This window comes from Pleurodeles waltl, chromosome 11 (assembly GCF_031143425.1).
Source record: "Pleurodeles waltl isolate 20211129_DDA chromosome 11, aPleWal1.hap1.20221129, whole genome shotgun sequence".
Taxonomy (NCBI): domain Eukaryota; kingdom Metazoa; phylum Chordata; class Amphibia; order Caudata; family Salamandridae; genus Pleurodeles; species Pleurodeles waltl.
In genome coordinates, this window is record NC_090450.1 from 111,834,527 (window position 1) to 111,861,021 (window position 26,495).

A 26,495-nucleotide genomic window follows, 5' to 3' on the forward strand; every position below is an offset into this window, starting at 1 on the left:
CCCTAACAAGTGCAACAGTAAGAACATCTTTCTTTGAGGTCTAAACCTTGATGCTCTAATAGCACAAGGATACATTTCAAATGCATCATGCCATTGTTTCCATGGTATGGCTGGTTCACCTGGTGTTTCTAGGAAAGGTGTCAGAGTATTGACTGACTGCATTTTTTAAAAAATAATTTCCACAGCTTTAACAAGCTCTTCCTCAATATATTTTCCCAAAACAAGCTAAAAAAATTCCCCCTCCAAAAAACACTATGTAAGGTGCCAAAAAGCTGTTAAGACGTGAAAATATAAGTATTATTCTCATAAAGGCAGGAATGAGCTTACTCTGATGAGCAAAAGAGATTTTTGCTGGGAGTCTGCAGACATCTTTACCCTTCCAAGATGTCTGCCACCAGAAACACTGTACTTTCTGTTATTTCTTCACCCTTCCAATATGTCTGCCACCAAAATCAATGTACTTTCTTTTGTTCTGGCGTCATTCTAGTGTTCTTTCTTTAAAGAAACAAAAAAAAAACTGAAAGCAGTTAATCACTACAGCAATTGCTGTAACGGACGGTGAAAACAGCACCCATACACTCTTCACCACTCCATCCGGAATGAGGCCGAGTTCTCCGTCCGTAACCTCTGGTTACGTCACCGTCAACCATACGTGTCTCTCCTGCAGACTGCCGCAATGAACATCAAAGTGGGTTCATGGCTAGGGTGATGCAGCTCGTCGCCACATAAAATGAGCCAAGTCAGACGAGGATTCAAGGAAACTGTGTTTTATTCAAACATTTTGATGGCTCCGTACAATCGCCCTACCACAGACAGGCATCTTCAACAGTCTCCGGTCCCATCCTTTTCAGCCCATGCACTCTCCCCGTTCCACTACAGAACATTGCTCCCTCGTGCTTTCACCCTTGCGTTCCCCATTCCATACAGTCACATTAACATCGTAAACATGCATTTAACATTGTACAAATATATGTCCTATGAACGCTACACTGTGCACATGTTTTCTCAGGCATTGTGCTTTGCAAAGCACATACACTTAACTCTAAAATTTGCTGAGGTAGCACAAATACAACTTCAGAATGCGCAGATCACAAGCAGGAATCAGTGGTTTCCTCTTCCTGGTTCTGACTTGTAGTTTTTACAGAACACAGAGCAACTCATAGAATGTACAAGTTATTTTTTTAACTCATTTCAATGTCTTAAAATAGGTGCAGAGTAATAGTCTGCTTTTGTGCATACATGCATGATTTGGACAGCTGTGTTATTGCATGCCCAGTCAGCATCATACCTTGGATACCACTGGTTCTGGTGCAAGAAAGGAGGTGTTTTGAAACACATTTTAATTTTCCAAATTATACTTTATCATTTATACTTGTGCCTGATTATTGAAATGTAACAGTTTATTAGAATGTGTAGCGTATTTTCCTTGTAGTTCCATTATTATTTTATTTGATGTACTATACATGATGTCATTATGAAAGGTCTAATACAGAATGAAGTAGCATGATGATTCTTGTTTTCTTTCATTTAGGTTCTATGCAGATGAAGCAACATGGGCTTTGGATGAACAGTTTTTGTGGGGGCCTGGACTTCTTATCACTCCTGTCCTTAATCCTGTAAGTTTAGTATTTTCTTCATGTTAATTATTAGGTTTAGGTTTGCTTCCATTAGGTAGTGAACAACTCTTGAATGAAAACACAAGAATACAAATGTTTTTATCCCCTCAGCATTTACAAAGTCTGTACTATGCCTGTGAAGTTGAAGTGAAATTTTTAAACTTTCCACACCTAGGTTTACTTACATCGCTCCTGTGCGGGGGTTAGGTTAAAAGCTTGGAGCAAGAGCTTTGATTCTTCCAATCTTCCAGAGATTTCGAGTGTGACTCGTGTCAGCTACCCATAGCAGTGTAGAAAGAATGTATGGGCCCTGGTGCAAGCAATGAAAGTAGCCTACTTGACTCCTGTTGGGATAGTACAATACAGAAATCTACAGGGTTCAATGGCCTCCTTAGGGCTTTGGGACTGGTGCACTTCACTTGTTGCACCAATAGTAGCTACACCCCTGACTACCCTGAATATGCACACTTAAAAACCGTAAATCACATTTGTGATAATTTTTTAAAGATGTGAGTATACTAGGAATGTTACTGTTGTGATACCTTAACTGAGGCTGCAACAGGGACAGCATTATGTGTCAAGTGGCTTACTGTTTCATCGCACCAGGGCATAGCCCTCTTGTCTGTAAGAAGTTCTTATATTCCAAGATCAAGTGGCGCTAATAAGATCTCCTAAATGTCTGTTACTGAGAATACTGTTGTAGACCTAACTATGGTGCAAAGGAGTATAGTATACACTGTATACAACCTTGTTCATGAACTATTTTATAGAAAGGTGGGAGGAGGAAATGTATGCAATTAAAGTTACAAATTAAAGCCTTGCTCCTTCCAATATTTAGAATGAGATTGAAAAGTCTCTCTTTTGCAGTTGCTTCTTCTAACGTCTCCAAGCAAGGAAAGGGGTACAGGAATATTAGAGTAAACAAAGTCACTGGACATTATTAAATACATTCTTTTAGAGGAGATATGTAGCAAAATTGTGCGGTCTTTGAGTCTGGAGGAGTATCCTGGGTAAACTTCCTAGACCACAAAGAGGCAATCACCTGAGTGAAGAGCAATCTTATAGAAAGCCATGATGGCTAACTGAATCTCACATTTGACAAGAACACAAGTTTGCTTTGTAGTGGAAAGGGACAAAGTCACTTATAGTTTATGGAGTCAGTTGAATGGGTGAACACAAAGTAAGGTTTGACCCGCATACCCGTGTGTGGATTGGACCGTGTCTTTAGTAATAAGATCAGGATTCTAAACATGTAGGAAATAATGTACATCTGTTTGATTGTCTCAATCAGGAGCTCAGCCTTTTTATTTTGTGAATCTCACCAAAGTTGCAGTTTAAACTCAACCATGTATCTGCTACCTTTGAGCAGTATAAACTGGTTCACATTCTGTACGACAGCCATCTTGAAATTGTTCTCCTGAGTGTATTCTTTGACAATGGTTAGTTATCCTATAACAGGAACCGTAATGACCTTCCAGCCCACTTCTTATTTATACCTCCTTGATGGAATTACCCACATTGTCAACTGATGGTGCTTGTGGGTGTTGGAGAGCACACAGCCAAGTTTTTGCACTAGGAGGCAGGCATTATAGCTGTGGGCCTCTGTGAGAAAAGTAGATGTTGGTTAGTGAGCAACCTCCGCAAAAAAACAAACCTAGAGTATCCAGTAAGGTGTAGAATTCCATGCATGAGTCCTATTCAAGTGTCAAGTAGCCAGTAGTTTAAAGAAAATTGTGCCACACTCTTAAATTACTCCATGGTCAATAAGTCCTGTAACTAGATACATTGGCTCCCAAATGTATACCTTAACACATCCATTGTGGTTGCCTGGCAACGCATGCCAGGGCTACCTTAATCATTCCCCAACAAAATGCATTAAATGTGTGTTGTGTTGCAACCACTTTCTCCCCATGAATGCAAACCTACAAGTGTGGTATCTGTTCTGCTTAGCTTCAAACTAAGCAAACTAAGAGGGAACAAAGCTAAAGAATGCAAAGAATGCAGCACTCTTAGCCTGAGTAATACATTTATTAAGGCACTTCCCAGATCTCAAACGAGGACATACACAAATATTAACGTGAACATTTAACTTGAATGCAGCAAAACACGTGCAGATACTAAAATATTCACAGCACAGCAGTTGAATAATAATAGGCAGAAAAAGTGCAATAATATATATATATGTATCTATCTATCTATATATATATATATATATATATTTATATATATATATATATATATATATATATATATACATATGCACACAGCAAAGCTATATAATTAAGAATTAAAATGCATCACCATGGGCGTTGACTTCTTCATCCTTGCCATCATCAAGCCAAGGAGTCCTGGGTGGCTGAGGCAGTAGGAGATCTTTCCAACATAGTATATTTTACCCTGAATCATGTGTCCACATTCAGGAAAACTCCTTCAAAGTCAGTGCCAAGCCTCCCTAACTTATATACCTTAAACAAACCCAAAAAGAAGGTTCTGACAACCTCCCCCTCCCTTGGCCTAAGTTATGAAATTCAAGTGCTGGCTGTGCTTGGTCTGCGTTGAAAACACACAAAAGAAGGGGCCCTGCCCTAATGCGCATTCCCAAGACAGAGAATAAATCTTTGTACAAACATGCCTGTCCTGTTTTCCCTTTACCTATCCTTATTCAATTCTATCTATTCATGTCCATCTATTTTAAAACTCATTAACTCACTTCCCAGGTAATTAATTGGCATCTTTGACATTCTCATTGGTTGCTTGCACATACTATTCAGGGATTGGCTTCCATCCAGTTCAAACAGATGCTTGACACACTTTATGTTCCTCCCCCGCCCTCATTCTATTCCTTGCCCACCATCATCAAGAACAACTCTCACCCTTACTATTGTAAAATACACTCAGAGTAAGATACAATCAGGGAACAGATACAATAGAGATTTGAAGAGCAACATGGAGCGAGGTGAAGAGGATATGGTGTAAGGTGGAAAGTGATGGAAGAGAGAGCAGACAGTAGTAAATATAGGAAAGAAATTATAAGATGTCACAATTGGGGCAGATGAAATACATGATTTGTATAACAGAACATTTTATTACAATAGAACAGCTCCTAGCCTCAGTTCGACTACAGACTTTCCTAATGCCTTCAAAAGAGGTTAACTCTTCGCAAAAATAATTATAATTACAATTATTTCACTGCTAAATCTATCTCTGTGTCTATGATCGTTTTTTGCTGTTCATGTGAGTTGTTTATGTTTTTGAAAGTGAAACCATAACTTTTAGATGCATGCCCAAGTGTGGTTTGACATTTTTAAATGTGCAAAACTTTGAAACTTTCATTTGTATTTATATGTAGTTTCTTTTTTCACTAGGACACAACTGTAGTGGAAGCTTATGTGCCTGATGCTTTGTGGTATGATTATGAGACAGTAAGTAGAATAAATTAAATAAAAGATCTACTGCTTTTATTCAAGTAGCACAAGCTATAAATGTGCACCTCTTATTGCTACTTTGGGACACACAGTCATGAAAATTAATTTTATCTGAGTGGTGCTTAGAGTATGGTGCACCTCTTGGCATAAATGAATTGGATCTCTCTTCATTCAGGTCACAGGTTCTAGTACTCTGTTACTGTAAATCTTCTTTATTTAATCCCTGATATATATGTGGGATAAATTAGCCTTTGCAGTGCATTATAAGAATATTACAAGCCACCGAGAAGTTACACAACGATGTAGAATAGAGGTCTTCAAATTAGGGGGAGTCCCCACCTAGTGGGGCATTCTTAAGGGATCGGGGGGGTGCCAGGCTCTGGCCAAAAGAAGCATTAAGCAGAAAAACATTTATTACATTTTTAAAAATGTATTAGAACTTAACTGCTATGTTTAAGCAGGTCTAAACATATTTAAACATTGCCAAATTAATAGAATAATTGTAAAAAATTCTGAGGGGGGTTTGATTATTTTTTTTCCCACCGCTTGCGGGGGCTCAGCCTTAACAAGTTTGAAAACCACTGATATAGAGGGTCTAATATAAAGGAACAGGAGAGGAGGGTGAGTTCTGTTATAAAGTCATAAGACTCTGATGTGACTTACAATCTCCTTTTAACACATGGCAGAAAGTACTTGGCTTCACATAATACATGTTCAAAGTAACACAATATCCACAAACAACTTGCAATGCAAACCAGCAACCAAAGCCCAGTATTGTGTTTTGCAAGGGAAGAAGCACTGAAAAATCATGGTCAATTAAAATGGCTTCCTGCTGCAGCCATGCCATACACTGGCACACTGTAAAGGCTGCCTTAAAGAACTTACAGGCCTGAATCAATGGGTGGAGATGAGTATGTACTGTCTAGCATAAGCTGAACGCATTCTTTTGCATATAAATTCCTATGGCACAAAAATCTCTGAAGCATACCATGCATTGCATTTGTGCTGTGGGATAGACATTTGAAATTAAAGCATCCCTCCCTTATTTAACGCTTGCTTGAAGATTGTATTATGTTTTGATGGAATGTCCAGACCCCATAAATAAAGTGTGTTTGCACTGATCTGTCCAGGTTATTCCCTCCTTAATACCCCCTTAATGCAACAGGAGCGATGTTGTTCATCATTTTCATTGTTTTTGGTGATAAGCCATAACAACATAAATAGAAAGATAAAAAACATCCAAGGGAATAAAGATAGAATTTCACAGACATAGGGGGTCATTAGGAGTTTGGCGGTCAGAAAAGACTGCCGGCCAAACTCCTGCGGTCTTTCCTGCGGGCCCCATTACGAGTTTTCCACTGGCCTGCTAGGGAACAGCACACAACATTGAAGCTCGCTCATAATTGAGCCAGCAGCAATGAGTGGTTCATAGGGTGCAACTGCATATGTTGTGCTTTTCACTGTCTGCAGTGCAGACAGTGAAAAGCACAACAGGGCTGTCCATGCGGGCCCCTGCACTGCCCATGCCAAGTGCAACCGCCATGTAAAATCTGGTGGAGAGGGAAGTCGTAATCCCCAGGGCGGCGCTGCATGCAGTGCTACCCTTGCATATTAGGACCGCCGGCACCACCAGTCTCGCCAATGGCGGTAAACTGGTGGTGCTGGCTGTCTCACTGTGGCACCACCGCCACGGTCATAATGTGGTGTCAGACCACCACCAAAGTGGTGGGACCACTGCTTTGGCGGCGGTTAGACCACCCCTGCGACCCTGGCTGTCTGAAGACTCCCAGGGTCGTAATGAGGCCCATAGTCAGGGCAGTTAAGACAGATTTCACCAAAAGAGGAAAAAACTATAACAAAAAATATATGTTTACACTTCCAAGCCACCATTTTCATTTTGGAACAATACTGTATCGGTCAAATTTGCCTGGGCCAAAGTTCACCACAGTTCCGATTCTATTACCAACCTAGAAACTTTGGCTGACCTAAACAGGTGCACACAGTTGAATTTTCAGGGTAGGCCCCCTAAATGAATATAAATGCTAATAAATATACAAATTAATAGTCACCTAATTAATGAGACAATGAATGAAAAGGTGAAAAAGCTTCGCTGTAAAATAAAGCACAGCCAGATGTGGGAAAGAGGAATATTGTTTAGTCTTTCTGAAAATTGGGAAGAAAACAAGTTTCTTAACATTCCTCCATCCCACAAATTGCTCAATTTCAAGGTCGGAGTCCAAAATTGACCAACTACTTCATGATCCATGTAACCCAAAAGTGGATTTATAGAACCAAATTAATTAGAGCACTGTATTTCATGCCAAAACATAAGTGCAGTGGTGCAAGATGTTGCAAAAAGGCTTAGACCAGGGCACTACAACTTAAATCGAGGGGCTTTAGACTTTGTGCAAAATAATAGAAGATGCAAGAGTTTGTCACAATCCTCACAATTTAGTGTTGGCAAATTTGCAAAGATAATCTTTCAAAGCAGGCCCCACGTCTAACCTAACTCATAACAAATTTGCAGATCATATCATCACATTATGGACAAAATAATAAGAATGTGTTAATGCTTTAATGCAAAATAGAAGAATGGAATACATGGCATGGAAAGTGATGCTCTAGCTTTAGCTCTATGCAAAATGTCAAGGAGAAAGTTAATCCTTTCATGGCTGTGGCCCCTTTGCAAAAGTGCAAATCTTTAATGAATCTGAAACTTGGGGGCATATTTACAAGCCCCTATTCGAACTGAAGCGACACTTTTTGTGACGCTGTGGTGGTGCTGTGCCCTTTGCCATATTTACAAAGTGGCGTTAAGCCACTATGCTTGGCTTAATGCTGCCTTGTAAATATGCCCCTCAATGCAGTTTTCTGTGGCAGAGGGGCATGCAGTGGGTGTTGCTGTAGGCATAACCACACAACACCCATTGCTTTTTGACACTGCCCCAGATTTACAAGGACACTTTAATATGAGGCAGCGAGGAGAAAATACTTTTATTTCTCCTTGTTTTTGCTTTTTCTATGTGTACTGCAATTATTAAATATTGACGATTTGCTACTTCTATGTGTACTCATTTCAATCAAACAATCATTCTCTGCAATGTAGGCACCCTTGCACTATGGTGCTAGGGTGCCTGAGTTGGTGCTAGGCAGCTGATTTACCTCCATTGCTAGCGGAAAACACAGAGGTGTGCCGTATTCTAGTAAATACGGTACATCCCTACATTTTGGAAATGACGCAGCTCAGAGCACCAACATTACTTGCAGGACTGCTCTACACCATTTCCTTGTAAATAGACCCCTTGGTTTCTTGCTATTTCACATGGAAGTGGAGAATAAAAGCAGAATATTTAGTGAAAAATTAAGCATATCAAAAGGCATGTATTAATGTGCCTCAAAACGTATGTTAGTGTCAGTATAACAGTATAATGTGATTCACATTAAAATATGTTGTAGCTCAGAATGCTTACATACACATGTAGAGAAATTCTATATTTCCTGTAATGGCCCATTTGGTGCAATAAGCATGGTGCCATAAACATATCCATTATGCTGATCACTCTTCATTTTCACTGTTTAAGCAGCAGCTGCAAGATGCGGCATAACCTGCCTTTTACCCTGGCTGCTGGCTATATAATTCACAACTGAACTGTAGTAAATTATTACACTTTCTTACGACAGGAGAAGAGACAAAATAGACTGTCACCTTTACCTTAATAAAGAAATTAGAGAGAGACTTTTGTTTGGATGTACCAAACAAATTCCATGGCTGACATATATTGAGTTGATATCCAAGAATTATTTGACAACCCTAGGGGTTTCCCCACCCCCTTAATCATGATGTTAAGGAAATATTTCTAGACCTGTGCCAATCTCTGAGAATGCATAAAGAAATTATGAAAGTTTCTGTGAGCAATTATACTCCACACACTACCAGCCTACTGGCAGATTCATATCTTGCCTAGATTCTTTGTAGATATCATAGGAATTTATAAATAAGTTTGAGATGTAACAGTATGCATTTTATTGGGGAGTTCCCATTACTGATTTTCTTTTTATCTATGTGATTTTTCCACTGTGTCCTTGTCACCAACAATCCACTCAATCAACACTGCATTTCCATTTTTTTAAACTTTTTACGCACTTAGGTGCTGCTTCCTGCTGCCTATTTTTGAACCACACTAATTTTAGGCAGTGTAAAGAAGCTTTTGTTTTCATACACACCTTCCTATCAAAACATATCTTCTGGGCTGTGGCATAATGTCTTCAGTGTACTGTTAAGTTAAAGAAAATATTGAGTTAACTCTCTGTCGATTCATTGTAGGTGGAGTGAACCCAATCTGATTTATTGGGTATCAACTAGTGCTTGCAATTCTTTTCCCTTGCGTTCTGTTCATTCTATGCACTTTTTGACTGTGATGTTGATTGCTGAACTAGGTTTTCTCACCGTTGAGAATGAACTGTTTGCTTGAATGATAATAGACTATTAGCTAAGAGAAAGAGACTGTATCTTAGGAGCTTTTTGGGCAAACCAAACACGATCTAATGCAAATGCAAAAAAGTCCACTGCATCTCTCCTGCACTTCAGATTCAGACATGCTTACAGGGAGTAATTTACTGTAATGTGTGAGATAAAGTTGGCAAAAGTGCCTGAACTATTGTGAATAATCATTATTTATCTGACAGTTTTTATAAAAGATAAAATGTAGATAATGTTGTTGGTACTATTGTTAATTATTATGATCCCATAAGAAATGATCCAGAGTGGCTTGAGAAGATTGTGGAGTATAAATGGATTCCTTCCCAAAACTTATTGATGAGGACTATAAAGTTTTTCATAGACCAAGGGATAGAAACTTTGGATCCGTCCCACAAGTATGCAGATAATAATTGTGGTTGCTATTAAGATAATGCCTTCCGACTTTCTGCTTATATGTTTCCACAAGAGTTGTGGTTTAATTGATGCTTGTAGAGTTTCTCAACAGGCTAAACATTTTAAAAATTTTAAAGGAAGGTTAACATTGATTTCGTCTTTGGCTTTATCACATCATTTGCTTACTTCCCTGTTTTTCAATAGTGTGATAAGAAGTTATTTTGTTTTGGGAAATTCCCCAAGTTGGAGGTCTGGTATGAGTATGTTATTGGACTTGGATCAAAAAGTGATCTGTAGGCATTTACTTAAAGAATACTTTGACGCCAATGGCACAACTACCTTTAAGGAAAACATACAGTAGACATTTGAGGACCATTTTAAATGGGTAGGGGGACTTCATTTCTTTAACAGCAGGAAAGTGTGAAAAACATGCATTAGAAAAGAATACTGCTTACCAAAATGAAATGGGTGAGTGTAGATCACTTTTATTACAATATTCAGGCCTTGGAAAGCTCTGGAAAGAGGTTAGGTATGTACCTATTGAGAGGGAGATTGTGAATTCTATTCTATCCTATTGTATTTAATTTTATCTGGATTTATAAACACCTGGCTACCTCAATGTGTTTTCTCAGTGTTAGCGGAAAAGTAACCAGAGCAGAACAGAAACCTGGAAGAGCCAGTTCTTAAGTATCTGCCTAAACATAGCATAGGAGTTACATAGGCAAAGGTTTAGAGGCAATTAATTACATAAATTCGGATCAAAATAAGGAGGGACTCAACAAGTCAATCAAGACTGGGGAGAGCATAGTGCTTGCCATACTTAGCTTATCTGGCGGTAGAGGATCTGATGGAGTGTCCAACTTAGTGCATCTAACAGAGTCAAAAATTACTAGTCTCCAGAAGCTGAAAAAAAGCCAGTCTATCCCTGACAATAGTGGTGTCTAAAGTGGACGTATTATCAAAGTTAGTATAGATGTTATTACAGAAAAAGTCCCCCAATTTGTTGCAATAATTTTGAGGACAGAAGGTCAGGGCGATACATTTGCAGGGTCCAATACAGAATCTATAAACTGAAAAAAATCCTTAGGGAAGTTATGGGCTTTGGCAATTTTAGCCAAATAATAAACAGATTGGGCAAGCCTAATTGCCAAATAATAGGCTTTTGGAACGTCCTTCAGCTTAGTTTAGTGGAATAGTGCTTCTGCCAAGCATGCTGCAAGCACTTGCAATTTTTCTTTAAGGCTAAAGAAGTGACAATAAACCATAGGACCACAGCGTGTGAACTTGCTTTGATGCCAGTTTCAATGAGATTAGTACATCCAAATTGGACTGGATCCAATGATCCAGTGCATCAATTGAGGTCCACTATTCCTTCTAAGTTAGTAATTGATTCTTGAAGACAATTGCATACACCTATGGGATTGAATTTGGCCCAGCATCTAGAAAGGCTCCTAAAAGCCAGCAGCCTTTCTTCAAACTCAAGGCTCTGGATTAGGACTAGAATCACCCAATGAGTGGACAAACTAAGAGGTAGCAGAGACTCTGCTGAAGTACGAAGGGGGGTTGTAAAATACTAGCTCTAAAATATGCCCTACCTCATGGGTAGGTCAGTTGACTAGAACATGTAAGTCAACAGCTTTAAATTCACCAATAATTGAGGAGGCTGTACTGCAGTTTGAATTATCAAAGTGAATATTAAAATCATCCATGATAGCATTCAGCTCGGAAGGTAGTATTAAACTCACTGTGTACGAAGGTTAATAACTACACTGAGGGCATCTCTGCGTAAGAGAAAGGGGATGTAGAGTCGCCACACAATTAGATGCTATTCGGGCAAAGTAATGGAAGCTGTTAAACTAGGGTTTCTAGCCCCTTGTCCTGGTCGGGCACGAACAGACGCTGACATCAGCAAACAGTGTTTCACCATATGTATTCAAAAACAAGGCAATACAATTTCTAAAATGCTAGCTTGATAATTATAATCTCATTAATTGCAGAACAACAGTGTCATGTTTTAGAGGCTACCAAATTTGATAAGATGATGACAGAAGAAATGTATATAGTTCAACACTAAAATCAGAAAGCACTGTTATAATTGCAGACCCTTTTCCTTGGCTAGGGTTCAGCACAATCATTTAATCAAAATGTAGGTTCAGCCATAGTGTTTGTTTTTATTCAATGCCCTAACCTGTCTCCAGAGAAAAACATTTTTAATCAGCTAAGTCTAATAACCATATTTATTTGGGATTGGAAACAGTTATGAAATATCCTAGTTAAGAGATAGCCTCTGGTCAAGAATTGACATCTAACCATGCAAGCATAAATGTTACACAATATGATGAACTAAAAAAAAAAAACAAAGATAAAATACATCTCTACTTATTTTTTTAAGGGTGGGCGCCTTATGTTCAGAAAGGAGAGAGTTCAAATCCCAATTCCCAAGGATAAACTTGGGCTTCATTTGAGAGGAGGTCATATTTATCCAATACAGCAACCAGCAAGCACCACATTTCACAGGTACAATCTTGAAATGTTGATTTCTTTTAAAACAATTTAGTACTAATGTTGAAGTGATCTGATAGTAAAAGTTGGCATTGAATTATGAAGTTATCTCACATTCATGACAATAGGTATTTTATCTGTTATTTAATTAGTCATGCAATAATGACCCATTAGTCATTTGGTTTGACGTTGGATGTCCCATTGTGATAGTGCATTGAAAAGATGTGATTGCATAGCAATGTTTTCTATAATTTAACTTGACTGCCAAGTACTAAACTAATAGAAACAATAACCCTATTGATAATCACATAGATGGGTGTTTAATTTTAAAGTGCATATTTTTTTATCTGCTCATCTGCAGCAATACAGTTAAGGTGAGATTAATTATTATGTTCAGTTTGGTTTGATTTCTTAATCCCTTGTGAAATCTCTATCTTAATTTTATCAAACGTGGACACTTGTAATGCCTTGACAGACACAAGTGTAATTGTATTTGTTACTGATCTTGACCTGAAACGCAAAATTAACAATTTCCATGGATAATCTAATTTGATAAATATAGTTGAAATGTATCTGTATCATGTTCTGATAAACTTTACAGTTCATCCATCTGAACACATTGTGACAACGTATGTTTCGTGAGACTTTGCAACACTGATCAAATTGCTATTCTGTTACTACTAGGAAATTGGTAAATGAGGCATCTGTTGTTTTCAATGCTGAGAAAAGTAATAACAGTGTTATGACACACTATGTAACCCATAAACATTGGAGTATAGAAGGTGGAAAGATGCTGTGTATGCAGTTTTTGGCGGGTTGGGGGAAACAGCACTGAGTTTGTTATATATTTCTGGTTAATGTCTATATCGTTCCAGATGATGGAACAGATAAAGATAATAACATGGATAACGCACCATCTCATTTCTCCCAGTAAGCACTATAATGTGCAAGCCTATATTAAGTGACAAGAGTGCAGATTGCATTCTTCCAAGCAATGCTCTTCATAAAAGCTGAGGGGAAAGCACTTTTCCAAAAGTGTTGGGCCTTAAGTATTTTACTGCATACTGTGATTATGCCCACGGAGATGATTGAAGTAAAGCCAGGTACACCTTTTAAATCCTTGACAAAAATAATTGACCCACAAGGGAGACATTTTGCAGTAATGGGCAATTTGCAGGGAAAAGATATAGCAATGATCAAGATGATCAATATTTATACCTCAAATACAGATCAACTGGCATTCCTGGACAGACTGTTCCCTCATTTGCCCATGACATTAAGTTTCTAATCAGTGTTTGGAGGGAACTTCATCTGTTTGGAGATGTAGAATTGGGGGAAGCAAACGCCAGTCTCCCTGCCTCTAGTACATACAGTGACAGCCCGAGAACAATGCAGCATTTAAAGACTACTATGGAGGTTGCTTTGTGGCTAGAGACAGCATTTGCACTCAAGCAGTAGTGAACTATGTATGACAGCCTCACCCCTTTAGAACACGCAGGGAGAAGCAACTGCTTTGGAAGTCAAAATAATTAAACAGGAAGTGAAGGTAACTGTGAATGAACTGTGAAGGTGCTCAGATCAGATGGGCTACCAACTGAATTTTATGTGACACTGTTAGATGTGCTGGTCCACAAAGTGGTGGACATCTTTAACGAGGCCCGGAATGCAGGATCCTTACCACAATCAGTGAGGGAGATGATTGTTGTTTTCCCTCTCTAAAAAGATAGACACCAGACAAATTAACACCTACCACACATTGTCAATGGTCAACTTTGACTACAAAATCCTAAGCAGAATTGTAGTGACTTGATTGCTCCTTAGAGTAAGTGACATTGTTCACTCTGAACAAAATAGCTTCATATCTAAGCATAGCACCATGCTTAACATTAGGAGGCTGATATAAGTACTGGATGCCCTTTGACAGTATTCCCATCAGTTCTAGTGTGGTCATCTGACATTATAAAAGCGTTTCATTAACTACACTGGGACTAGCTGTATGCAGTGTTGGTGGGAATTGGACTCGGCTAGGATTTTGTGTGGCAAACCAAATTATTGTATACTAGTCAATTGGCAGGGGTACTAAAATGGTCACTATTGTTTCAGACCCCTGTGTCATGTGTAGGGGCAGAAGGCTAGGATGCACTTTTTACCCAGCAGTATTTGCCCTGGCAATGGAACCATTAGTTTTGACAATTCATCAAGGACAATATTACCAGTGGATACAGATTGATAAGTGCTCCAAATCCATCTCACCGTGTGCAGATATGTTGCTTTCTCTGCATGGAAGAGAGGCAGTTGAGAGGGGCCCGTTGTTCACACAGTTGAGGTATGAATTCTAGTAATGGATTGATCTGTTATATATTAGAGGATGAGTCAGTTAGCAAGACAAGAATTTCGTGGGCTTGATCTGTTGAGGAGACAGGGAGGGAGCAACCGCTTTTATCTAGGTGTGGGCGGAGCTGATGGAGTTCCACTCCATGGAATTCTGATGAGGTGATTAATAACTCAGTGGAATTCCATGGAGGCAGAGTTTCATGAGCTGTGGAGTGGATGTAAATGTGTCTGGTTAGGCCCAACCCTGTGTAGGACTTCTGAGATCGGGTGCGTTCAGGACAGGGCCATAGGTAGTAAAAGCTGACATTTCAGGCCTCTTGTGCACCGGCCTGTCTCATGTGCAGTTAGTGCACATGGGGCAGGCCGGTGCTCAAGAGGCTTGAAATGGCCCTGGTCTGAATTCAGGCCAGGGCTGTAGGCAGCGAATGCTGCCATTTCAGGCCTCTAGTGCACAGGCCTGCCCGTGTGCACTGACAGCGCACGGGGCAGGCCGGTGCACAAGAGGACTGAAACAACTGCTTTCATTGCCTATGGCATTATCCAAACTTTACACAACAATCTCCAACAAAGTGGTCCTGAAGCTGAGGAGTGCAGGCAAAAGATGCTCAAAGGATGCTTTGGTTGTAGTGCGGTCAAAAGGGGTGCCTCTATGATTGCTCCTTGGTCCACAGGTGAATTTTGCCACAGACATCTGGGTCCCTCGGGGTCCTCTACGTTGCAGTAGCAGGTCAGCTGATCCTGGTCTACTGGACAGTCTGCACCGTGGTTAGGGCAAAATCCTTAGGTGGGGGCTAGCGTCCTTGGGTACAACAAAGACTTAGATAGCACTCCCGGGTCAGGCAGACTTGGGTGCAACGTTTGTATATTTCTAATTTGTCCTCTTGGGAGCCCTCTGACTGGTAGCAGCAAAACTATTGCGGTGGTTACCAACAGGTTTGGGCTTCTTCAGCTCTTGTGTCCCTGGAGCTGGTTCCAGGAGATCAACCAACTTATGCTTGGAGGGATTGAGGTGGGCTGGAGATGCAAATCAACCTTTTCCTGAGCCAGGAGCTGCAGGCACAGTAAAAAACTTGCTAGCCCAAAGGGCACCAGGTGCGCTGCTTCTGACATTGCAGCCTTACTTTGTGTGGGTTCAAGGGTAGCAGAACAGTCCTTCTTCGGTCTTCTCTCCAATTCAAGCATGATCTGAAGTCTAGGGTGCTAGGTGTGCCATATTTATTCAAGGAAAGAGCCAAGTGGGATAATATGGTCACTAGTCAATGAGCTAATAGGTCCCCTCTTCTTGGGTGACAAAGTTGCTGTCTGTTGTGGCATCTGACTAACCCAGAGTGCAACATTCCTGCCCCTTGCAAGATAGCACAGCTCTTCCTTGGACGTCAGGAGCTTGGCAATGCCGCCCCAGAGGTGTGGCTAAAGAAGGGCTACACGCGTACGGGAAAACTGGTTGTGACACTGGGTTCCCCTCACTGTCCCTGTCTCCAACTTGTCTACACGATCAAAAGGCAGTCTGCTGAGGAGTGTTATCAACATTTGCCTTTCAAAGGTGGCTTTCCATTTGAAGCTTATCTTTTGGGCGAACACTCCTAGTGGCCATCCTGGGGGAGGAAATACACCTCAGTCTGCGGCAACTATCTTTGTTCCTGAACCTGGGAGTCGTTCAGATGTTTCCTCAGGCAGGCAGAAAGCTGTCTGTGAGCCAGGGTCCTTGGGAAGCCAATGGACTAGCTGGGGCACAGAGTGATATGGCAACATTCTGAAAGTGCACTTTAAAAGTGACATACATGTCTACTTGACCATCATGTTGCATTTAATGCACAATTAATTTGATACCTTACAGTAATCAGTTAGGTAGTCCCATTCAGAAGTTAACCAGGCTGAGATGCCAGCCAGTAACTCTGTGATAGCCAATGGTGTTACTTGCGTTCCTCAGCTACACTGCTAAGAAATTATTTAAAACTATGGGGCTTATTTGTACTCTGTTTGCGCCGAATTTACGTCAAAAGTTTGACCTAAAATGGGTGTCAACCTTACACCATATTTATACTATGACGCCCGACCCAGCGAACGTCAAAACTCCTCTGTGTGCTTCATTTTCTGGATGTAGGAAACCGCCTTGCGTTAATGACATGCAAGGTAGGCGTTCCTGTCCAAAAAATGACTTTAAGGCTTGTGCGCCTTATTTATACTCCCGCCTCATTTTGACGCACAGGAGGGACGGGCCCTTAAAAATGGTGGCAAGCCTGTTGTTCGCCGTTTTTTAATGTCTGGGTGAGGGCAGGCGTAAAGGGACCTGTGGGTTCATTTCTATGGTCTCTGACCATGGAAGCAGTCCACAGGTGCCTTTCCCTCCCCCCAGGGACACCCCCTGCCATCCTCACCCACCCCTGGAGGACACCCATGGATGGGGGGACCCATCCCAGGTAAGTACAGGTAGGTTAAGGTAAGTATTTATTTTTTATGGCATAGGGAGGCCTAACTTGGGCCCTCCTACATGCCACTGTGCCCAATGGCCATGCGCAGGGGACAGAAGTCCCCTGGGCATGGCCATTGGGCAGGGGGGCATGACTCCTGTCTTTGCTAAGACAGGAGTAATTTCAATGGGGGTTGTGCGTCAAAAAATGGCGCAAGTCCGGTTAGAGCCATGATTTTTTTACTCTAACCTGACTTGCACCATTTTTTGATGCACAACCCCCATTTTTCCCTACACTGGCGCTGCCTGGTCTAAGTCATTTTTTCTTACTCTGACCATCCCGCAACACCGGCAAACGTCAATCCATAAATAAGGCGCCCGCCTGGTGCGTTGGAATGGCGTTAGCCGGCGGTAAATTTTTTGGCGCAAACCAGCGCAGGGCTTGTTTGCGTAAAAAAGTATAAATATGGGCCCATATGTCTTGCTTAATAATACACATCTCTTTGTCATAGGGCTTGCTAGACCTTCCTTCGAGTAGCCTTTCATATTCAAGAGACTAGGACACTTTTTCATTCATGTTAATGACAAAGGTGAACTGACAGTGTGACACTGCCTTTCAAGTCCTGAGCTATGCTGTCACTTTGTCCCACACAGGGTGGCACAACCACTGCTACAACCTTGTGTGGACACTTTGGGGGTTATTACAACTTTGGAGGAGGTGTTAATCTGTCCCAAAAGTGACGGTAAAGTGACGGATATACCACCAGCCTTATTACGAGTCCATTATATCCTATGGAACTCGTAATACGGCTGGTGGTATATCCGTCACTTTTGGGACAGATTAACACCTCCTCCAAAGTTGTAATAACCCCCCTTGTCTACCATGCTCTGGGTATCATATTCTAGGAACTTATAAGTATACCAGTACTTGCCAGTGAGGGACACCCATTTCAACATAACATTTGTAAAGGGATCAAACGCTGTCACTGAGGTCTGGACAATAGGGCTCAGTGTACTCTCAGAGTCGTAATACCGGCAGCTAATAGTCCAAATGGGGGCAAAAAGTGGGCTGAATCTGCAAAAGGTCTGTTTTCTTACATGTACAAAGGATTACCAGAGCAGGACAGTATAGGCATTTGAACTGAGAGAGTTATGAAGTTATGAGATGTGGTGTGTGTGGGGGTGATAGAAATTACACAAAAGTCAGAGATTGGTTCATGGTCAGTAACGTCTGATAAACAAGTGATAGAACAAAATTTAATCGAGGGATAACATTGCCAACTTGAGACTCAAAGGGTTAATTTATTTTGTTACACAGGTACTCCATTTTATGGAAAACAGTTGTGAAGATATGAAGAATAATATTAATGGATTGTATCATTATTTTTCTGCTTTGTACATTCAAAGTGGAATTCTTACTACCTGAGACACAGCTTTTTCAACTGTGAGGGACTGTGCTGTCATTTAGGACTGTGGATAAATTGGATGAGTGGGGTGTCCATGCAGGGGTATCAGTGTTCCAAAAGAAGAATGTACGTTCACTTCAGTGGCATTGAGACATTAGCTAGTTAGTTATTGAAGTAGTAAGTATGCAATCATATAGCAATTGTATTATCATTCATTACAAACATAGCAATGTTTACAATTGTAGTTAAGGTATGTTAATGGCACAAATGTTGACAGCAGGATGCACTGTTACAATTTGAGTAATGACAGTCCAGATGTATGTTGGGTACACACTGTGGGTCCAATCGGAAGTAAGTCATAAAATTATAATAGCTTCCAAAACTCTGGTTGATGCAGGGATTGTAATTCAAAGAAATGCACCATTTCGTTCACCCAGTATTTAGTCAGAGCAGTAAAATCCCAACCCTCACAATTTTTATGAGGTCAGGTTTCTACATGTCAAACTTGCTGAAATTTATTAGGGGAGAAATGGCTGGTTATTACGTAAATATGTAGGCTTGAGTGCAATAGGAGCAAACGTTTGTGTATTGTATCCGATATCCATGTTTGAAAGAGAAATTGTAGACATTTCCTGAATTTGGAAAATACCTCATCCTGCAGCATCCTTAATTCACTCATGCCTCTCTGCCCTACTTGTGATCTGGGCCTAAGAAGATGATCATATACAGTTACTCAAGATCAAATTGTCAATCTGACAAGGAAAGGTTTGGGAAATGATAGAGAACTATCAACCTATAAGAAGTGGGTGACGCCCTAACAGCTCTGCTGAAATGAAACCCATTATCCAGGAAAAGCCTGATAAAATGCTGATGTTCTTAAATAAGGTTTTACAAATTGCCTTCAACAGTCCTGCATGATGATTAAGGAACACACTTGTTTAGACAGGTGCAGGGGTGCCTTTATTATCTTTTAAGTAAACATTTTAAGCATTTTGTTTGGATTTTATAATAAATCAATCCATTTGTTATAAATGCAGAGGCCCAGCCATCAGTCCATATTTTACATCTTGAATTAGCAATTTGCTACTGAGCATTCGTGAAACACATTGGGCCAGATTTATTAAAAGTGGCGCATCATGTCATGATGTGCCACTTTTTTGCACCCCATTGCATCCCCCTAACACCACCATGTGGGCACCGTTTTTAAGATACGGCACACAATGGTGCACGTTAGGGAACTAGTGTCAAAATGTTGACGCTAGTTCGGTGCTTTGCTTGATTAGCGACACAAATGTTGATGCTAATCCTGCAAAGTGAAAGGAGTCCCATTGAAAACAATAGGAGCATTATTTTAACTCATGTCTCTGGCAGGCATTAAAAATGATGCTAAAAATGGCACAGTGGAATCTCATAGATTCCACTGCACCATTTTCCTGGTCCTCCTAATGCTGGAACAGTCCTGTTGCACTCATTATGCCTGGAGCAGGCAAAATGTGGCGCAAGGGTTCACAAAGGGGCGCAATGCGTGCATTGCATCACATTGTAAATATGGCGCAGCATTTTTGCCAGCCTAAAGCCACATTAATGTAAAACAAATTATGCTAATGTGGCCCAAGGCGGCGCAAGGGGCTCATAAAAATGAGCTTTTGTGTTTGTGGAAAGTATAGATAAAACAAAATAAAGACAATGAAAACATTTAGGAAACACTTACTAAAACGTGTGATCCAAATAGTGTTGAAAATTATATTGATATAGATCTGTTCATATACGTCAACCCTGTAAAATGTTGAATTGTTGTGTCATATATTTTCATTTCTTTTTTAGCCGAAAAAACCCTATGGGACTCATTATTGCACTTGATGAAAATCTGTCAGCCAAAGGTGAATTATACTGGGATGATGGTGAATCTAGAAGTAAGTTTGTTTTGATTCAAACCCTCAATCATCATAAATATGTTTATACATTTAGGGCCATATGTACGAACACTTTTTCCAAAAGACACAGAATGGGTAAAAACCTTTGCTACATCTGGCCCTTAGTTCTCAGGATCAGTACAAGTTTGTAAATCAGTGTGGGTGGCCTTTTCTCAATGAAGTAATGCAACATTAGAAATAGAGTAACACATTATTCATGTGTAAGGGAAGTATGAGCAAAACAGTTGATCACTGATTTGAGGTGAGACAAAATGATGATGAAAGAAGAAATGAAGAAATTGAAAAGTAACACAAAGGAATACCTGAGAAGGGAGTATCTTCAGAAAAAAATCTGACACATTTGAGTGGGATAATCTTCTTCAGTGAGTGGACCTGAAGGTTTTAGTGGACCAAATGTTGTGATGTGAGATAGTAGTGCATAAAACTATTCTTTATCAACACATCACCTTCTAGACAATACTAGTTACTTTTACTATAAATAAAGAATCTGGAAATTCAAGTCCATATCACTGAGCCACTAATATAATGGTGTTTGGACATAATAATGATTTAAAAATATCCAGATACCGAAATTTCGGAAAAAAATATTGTGAAAGAAAAACATTGTGAAGCAGAAATATCATCATTCTTCAAAATCAGCTTTTTAGGTAAGTAATATAGTTTTCAAAAATATCTGTGTAGTTAATATTGTTTTTAGTAACACAGTAGTTAAAATATCTTAATTACTTTAATGTGTTTTAGTAATATATTAATTTGTTATATTAAATATTGTTTGTATAATTGTTGACAATATTTTTAAATATCGTTTTAATTTTAAGCTATTTCTAATGTAATTGTAATTTATAGTGTTGTGAGGACTGTGAGGTCTGTTGGGGTACAGGGTAGGAAGATAATTAAGTATATTTAGTTAATACATATTTATTAATATGTTATTAATATTTTAACCAATTATTAATTATGTTAATTATGTAATCATAATTGTTTTTCAGTTATATGTTAGGTGCAGGTTGCTGGGTTGCAGGGTAATATGCTGGGAAGTTAATTAAGTTTAATTAAACAATAATTATTTAATACATTTTTGTTAATTGTATAAGGATTATTGATAATGTTAATTGTGTAATAATTATATTTTTTAATTTATATATTAGGACTGTTGGGTTTGAGGCAGTGCAGGGCCGGACGTTTAGTAAGCAATATTTAAATAACAATGAATTATTAATGTATTATTAATGATTGAATAGAATAATAAATATGTACAATGTGCAATAATTAAAGTTTAACTTATATATTCGGTGCAGGGTGTTGGATTTGTAGGGGTATAGGGTGGGAAGTTTATTAAATATTGTTTAATTAACAATTAGTTATTAATTTATTAATGATTTAATTGATTATTTAATATGTAAACTGTGTAATAATGTTATTTCTTAAGTTATATGTTAGGTGTGGACTGCTGGGTTTGTAGGAACATAGGGTGGGAGGAGAATGATTAATTATTTAAGTAATTAATAAACAATTATTACATTATCACCTAATAATTGATTATTAATTATGTTATTTGTGTTATATTTATTTATTTTAGCTATATTTTAAGTGTGGGCTGGTAGGGTTGTTGGGGTATAATGTGGTAAGTTAATACGTAAAAGATACATTACACTTTTTTAAATGATAGTTATTAATTTGTGTACTATTCATGTTAATTGTTTCACTTTTTATATTTTCTTTGGTTAACGGAGCTCATATTAAGAGTTTTATATTTGATATACGTTAATAGAGTTATGTTTCATATATGTTATGTGTTTGAAGTGAAGTACTTTCCCTACTGTTGCACAGACTGGAGTGGGAATACTAAATGTTACCACTCTGGAGTCCAAGACTTTCCCTACTGTTGCACAGGCTGGAGTTGGAACAGTAAAGTTTACCGCTCTGAAGTACAACGCTTACCCTATTGTTGCACAGATTGGAGTGGAAATTGTAAATTTTACCTCTCTGAAGTCTCTACTGTTGCACAGGCTGGAGAGGGAGTACTACATTTAACCCCTTCAAAGTCCAGCGCTGTGTCTACTGATGAACAGACTGGAGTTGGAATAGTAAATTTAACCCGTCCATAGTCCAGAGCTTTCTGTACTGTTGCACAGACTGGAGTGGGAATAGTAAATCTGACCTCTCCAAAGTTCAACACTTTCCATACTGTTGCACATACTGGAGTGGAAATACAACTGTTATTGTTATAGAGTCCAATGCTTTCCCTATAGTCATACAGATTGGAGTTGAAATAGTAAATGTAACCTCTCTCAAGCCCAGAGGTTTACCTACTGTTGCATTGACTGGAGTGGGAATAGTAAATGTTATTGTTACAGAGTCCAACACTTTCCCTACGGTTGCACAGACTGGAGTTGAAATAGTAAATGTAACCTCCCTGAAGCCCAGAGGTTTAGCTATTGTTGCACAGACTGGAGTGGGAATAGTAAAAGTTATTGTTCCGGAGTCCAACACTTTCCCTATGGTTATACAGAATGGGTTTGGAATAGTAAAATGTACTCTCCTGGAGTACAATGCTTTTCCTTGATAATATGTCACTGATCCAATATGATAGTATGCTTGGAAGTCTTATTGTGAGATTTATTTACCACTATTTTGGAAGCACTAACTCAAGAGTTTTTACCTACATATCTGTTGAGAGGTTAGCTCCTTGGTGAGTGATTAGCTTTGATTTGTTTTTGACTGGAACTTGGCTGGTACATGAGCCGTTTACATTCCATTTGAGGTGGACTTTATGGTGGCACAGTACTGATTGTAGTCGTGGTTTTGGGCTCAAATGTTTTTCTCTGGAAGCCTATTGTCAGATATGCCAACTTGAAAGCGCTATGTTGACTTGGGTATGGGTAGGTATTTACCATCATTGCATATGTATATCATGGATATAGCTGCATGATTGTTGTATGAGTAAGACATCCTATCAGATCAATGACAGTGGACCTGTCACCATTTAGAATTTCTAGATTCATCAGGTAGATGGAGCTGTTGCTATATGGTTTGATTTATGCTTACGTAGTGTTTCATAAGTGGAACAATTTCACAAATAGCCCACAAGAACATTGAACCTGGCACCATTTACAATTTCTAGATTTATCAGGTGGATAGCGCTGTGTCTATATGATTTGATTTCTGCTTTGTAATGTTTTATATAATGCCCTTGTCCGATTTGAGTTACTTCTTATCCATAACCTGAAAATTGTAGACTTAGTAAAGGCTGTGTTGTTGATGGTTGGAATTCAGTTAGATACAAGAGAATAACAAAAAAAATCTCGTCATTAGCCCACTAGTTCAATGAATATATGAGCAGTTAACATTTAAGACGTTTGTGATAAGCATGTAGTTCGCCTGTGTCTTAGATGGAGGTCCAAGGTAGTAAATCATTTGGACATCGTACTCCTATGGAATTGCTGCCATGTGTTAGTCATTTGCCTAGTGGTTGCTTAATAATGAGAACAGTGGTTCAGCTGATGTGCCTCTTAGGTATGTAGATGTGCATCAGCTATTACATGCAGGGATGCTGGGTCATTCGTCTTTGGGCCATGCACTTGTGAGGGTCCCACAGGTCTGCAAATATTTCTCAAATAAGGAAAGTGAGAGATTAACAGTAACAGAAACCTGTTCCTACCACAACATTAGTTTGTCTAATTATTAGAAATATTGCTTGGAGGGCAGTAGATCAGCAGACTAAGGGCACACAATTTCCCCCCCAGGCTCCACAAAACTTTTAATTGACCTGTTCTTTGATCTTTGTTGCAATAGGATCCCACTGGAATGCATAACATGTTAAACTTTCTTATTTGCTTAGCCTGTAAATAGTGGAAGTCCTTATGGTGAGTTTTTGATCCACAGTCTGGAGTGTCATGATGTTTTCTGTGAGCATTCTACCAAACCCATCATAAATGAGGTCACAATATTCCAATAAATAACCATTGCGAGGTACATTATAAGCTCTTTTTCACTTGCCTAGTTTGAAGGATTGGTATATTTTCCAGAGTACGGACAGATTAGTCGTAGTGCCTCAGACTGCTGCATTGATTTGGGTTATGAACAAGATATCTGAATCGAAAATGACTCCCAGATACCTCGCTTTTTTGTGACTTTTCAAGTACAGCATCCATCACTTATGGGGAGTTGAATAGTAGTTTGTTGTAGACTGTTATCTCCATAACTATTTTGCTCCCTTGAGTCAAACAAAGCTTTCTCTGATCCAGTGTTGGATGTTGTCTGGTGATATTTTTTTTGACACCCTGGGCCATTCTCTGGCTGGATTGTCAACTTAGATGTCAGCAGTGATTATCTGGGGCTGCATTACATAGAGAGTTGACTGTTAACACCGAGCCATAGAGTATCCTTAAGTCGATGCACCAGGCAGGTCCCAGGATAGTACAACATATACCATAAAACAGTGAATGTGCTGTTCAGAGTGCAAGCTCCATCTCCCACCTGCACTGTGACCATGACCTTAGTTGAAGGAAGAACTGCTCTTTGCAGTCACTGGTCTGCTCACTGCTGGTTGCATCTTGGCATGAGTTTGAATCAGGGGCTGCTGCCTCCAGATGGATGCTGAGGGGTTCCTGTGACAACTCTGGTCCCCTCTATTGTTGCACACTTGTGGGGCACATTGACGGTGTGTCACATCTATGTAACACACAGTCACTGCCCCTCCTGATAGACTCCCTGTACCTGCATCTGTGATATGGCACAAGAGCAAAAGCAAAGGATCGACTAATTTGTAAAGGGCAGTGCCCACGTGCAAATGAGGGCCCAGCTTCCTTGATGTATACGAGCATACATATAGTACCAGCGAAATCCATATTACAGGAGGGTTTGTGAAAACATCTGCCAATCCTTCTGTAATGCTAAAGTAAGAAGAGTGAACGTACATTACTGTTGCACCCCTGAGTCACTTTAATCGATGTGGTTCTTGGAAGTTTGCTTACTTTTCCTCCATAAAAAGATCAAGTGCATCCTATAAATATTGTATTACTAGCTTCAATTGTGTTTCTGGTTTTTTCCTAGATGCAATGGAGACTGAGAATTACATCTTTGGGGAGTTCACAGTGGCTCAGGTAACAATACCGTTTTTTAATGAGTGTTGTCATTCATTCAATGCAAAATGTTTCTGAGAAACAAATTAGCACTGACTAGTAGTGTGATTAGTTTACATTATACCATTGGAAACAACTCCATTGGGCAAGATATGAGACACCCAACATTTCAGTATAATAATGAAAAATGCACTCATCATTGCTGTTCCTCTCTTAAAACGTATCATGCTAATATTAGTAATAACTGTGCCTTTCTCTAAAAAGTTACAAAATTTATTTCAAAGTGGCCAAGCAACCTAAAGAGCAACGAGAAGAATTAACCATATTGTTTTTGTCTTATCTTTTAATAGTCATTGAGCAATTTAATAAATGGTGCTTATGTCAGGCAATAATGCTTTGAATCAATGCAATTACGCAGCAAGACGTGAATCGAATGGTAATGCAAAATGTTATTTTTTGCTCTGGACAGTGGTACAAAACCGAACGGCACTAGTGCTTGTCTGCCTAGCAGTGGGGCAAAATCCTCAAGGCCTAGTGTAATGTAAATACACTTCACACTACCATTATTACAACTCTATAACAATTCAAATTATCTGGTGGACATTATTGACTTCTGATATTGATTTTTTTTTCGAAGTGTTTGAGCTCTGCTTCTCTGCTTTTTGTTTGTTTGCTGGCACTTAAAGTAGATACCAAATGTTGCACCCTTTCCTCAATTTTGTGGTCAGTCTGATCTCTTGTCATACGTGTGGCTTCCAGCCTCATTTCTTTCATTTTCTGCTCTCTACCTTAGGTGTTCTTCTAACACTTCTCCAGTCCTGGATAATGCTGCAATTTTTGCGAATATATTTCTGTCGCATCTGACTCCAACTAGATTTCTTGCTTGTTTACAGTTCTTTTTGTTAATTCTT

The 26,495-nt window shown here is 39.4% G+C and overlaps 1 protein-coding gene across 1 annotated transcript in view; it reads left to right on the forward strand.

Annotated features, from left to right (window-relative positions):
* The window catches only part of SI (sucrase-isomaltase), a 632,954-nt gene that overhangs the window by 234,361 nt on the left and 372,098 nt on the right, over positions 1-26,495 (forward strand). Inside the window, exons 19-23 of the mRNA XM_069213228.1 lie at positions 1,532-1,616; positions 4,982-5,038; positions 12,307-12,431; positions 20,391-20,479; positions 25,556-25,605. Of these exons, the coding sequence (XP_069069329.1) occupies positions 1,532-1,616; positions 4,982-5,038; positions 12,307-12,431; positions 20,391-20,479; positions 25,556-25,605 (406 nt within the window). The remainder of the gene's footprint in view (positions 1-1,531; positions 1,617-4,981; positions 5,039-12,306; positions 12,432-20,390; positions 20,480-25,555; positions 25,606-26,495) is intronic.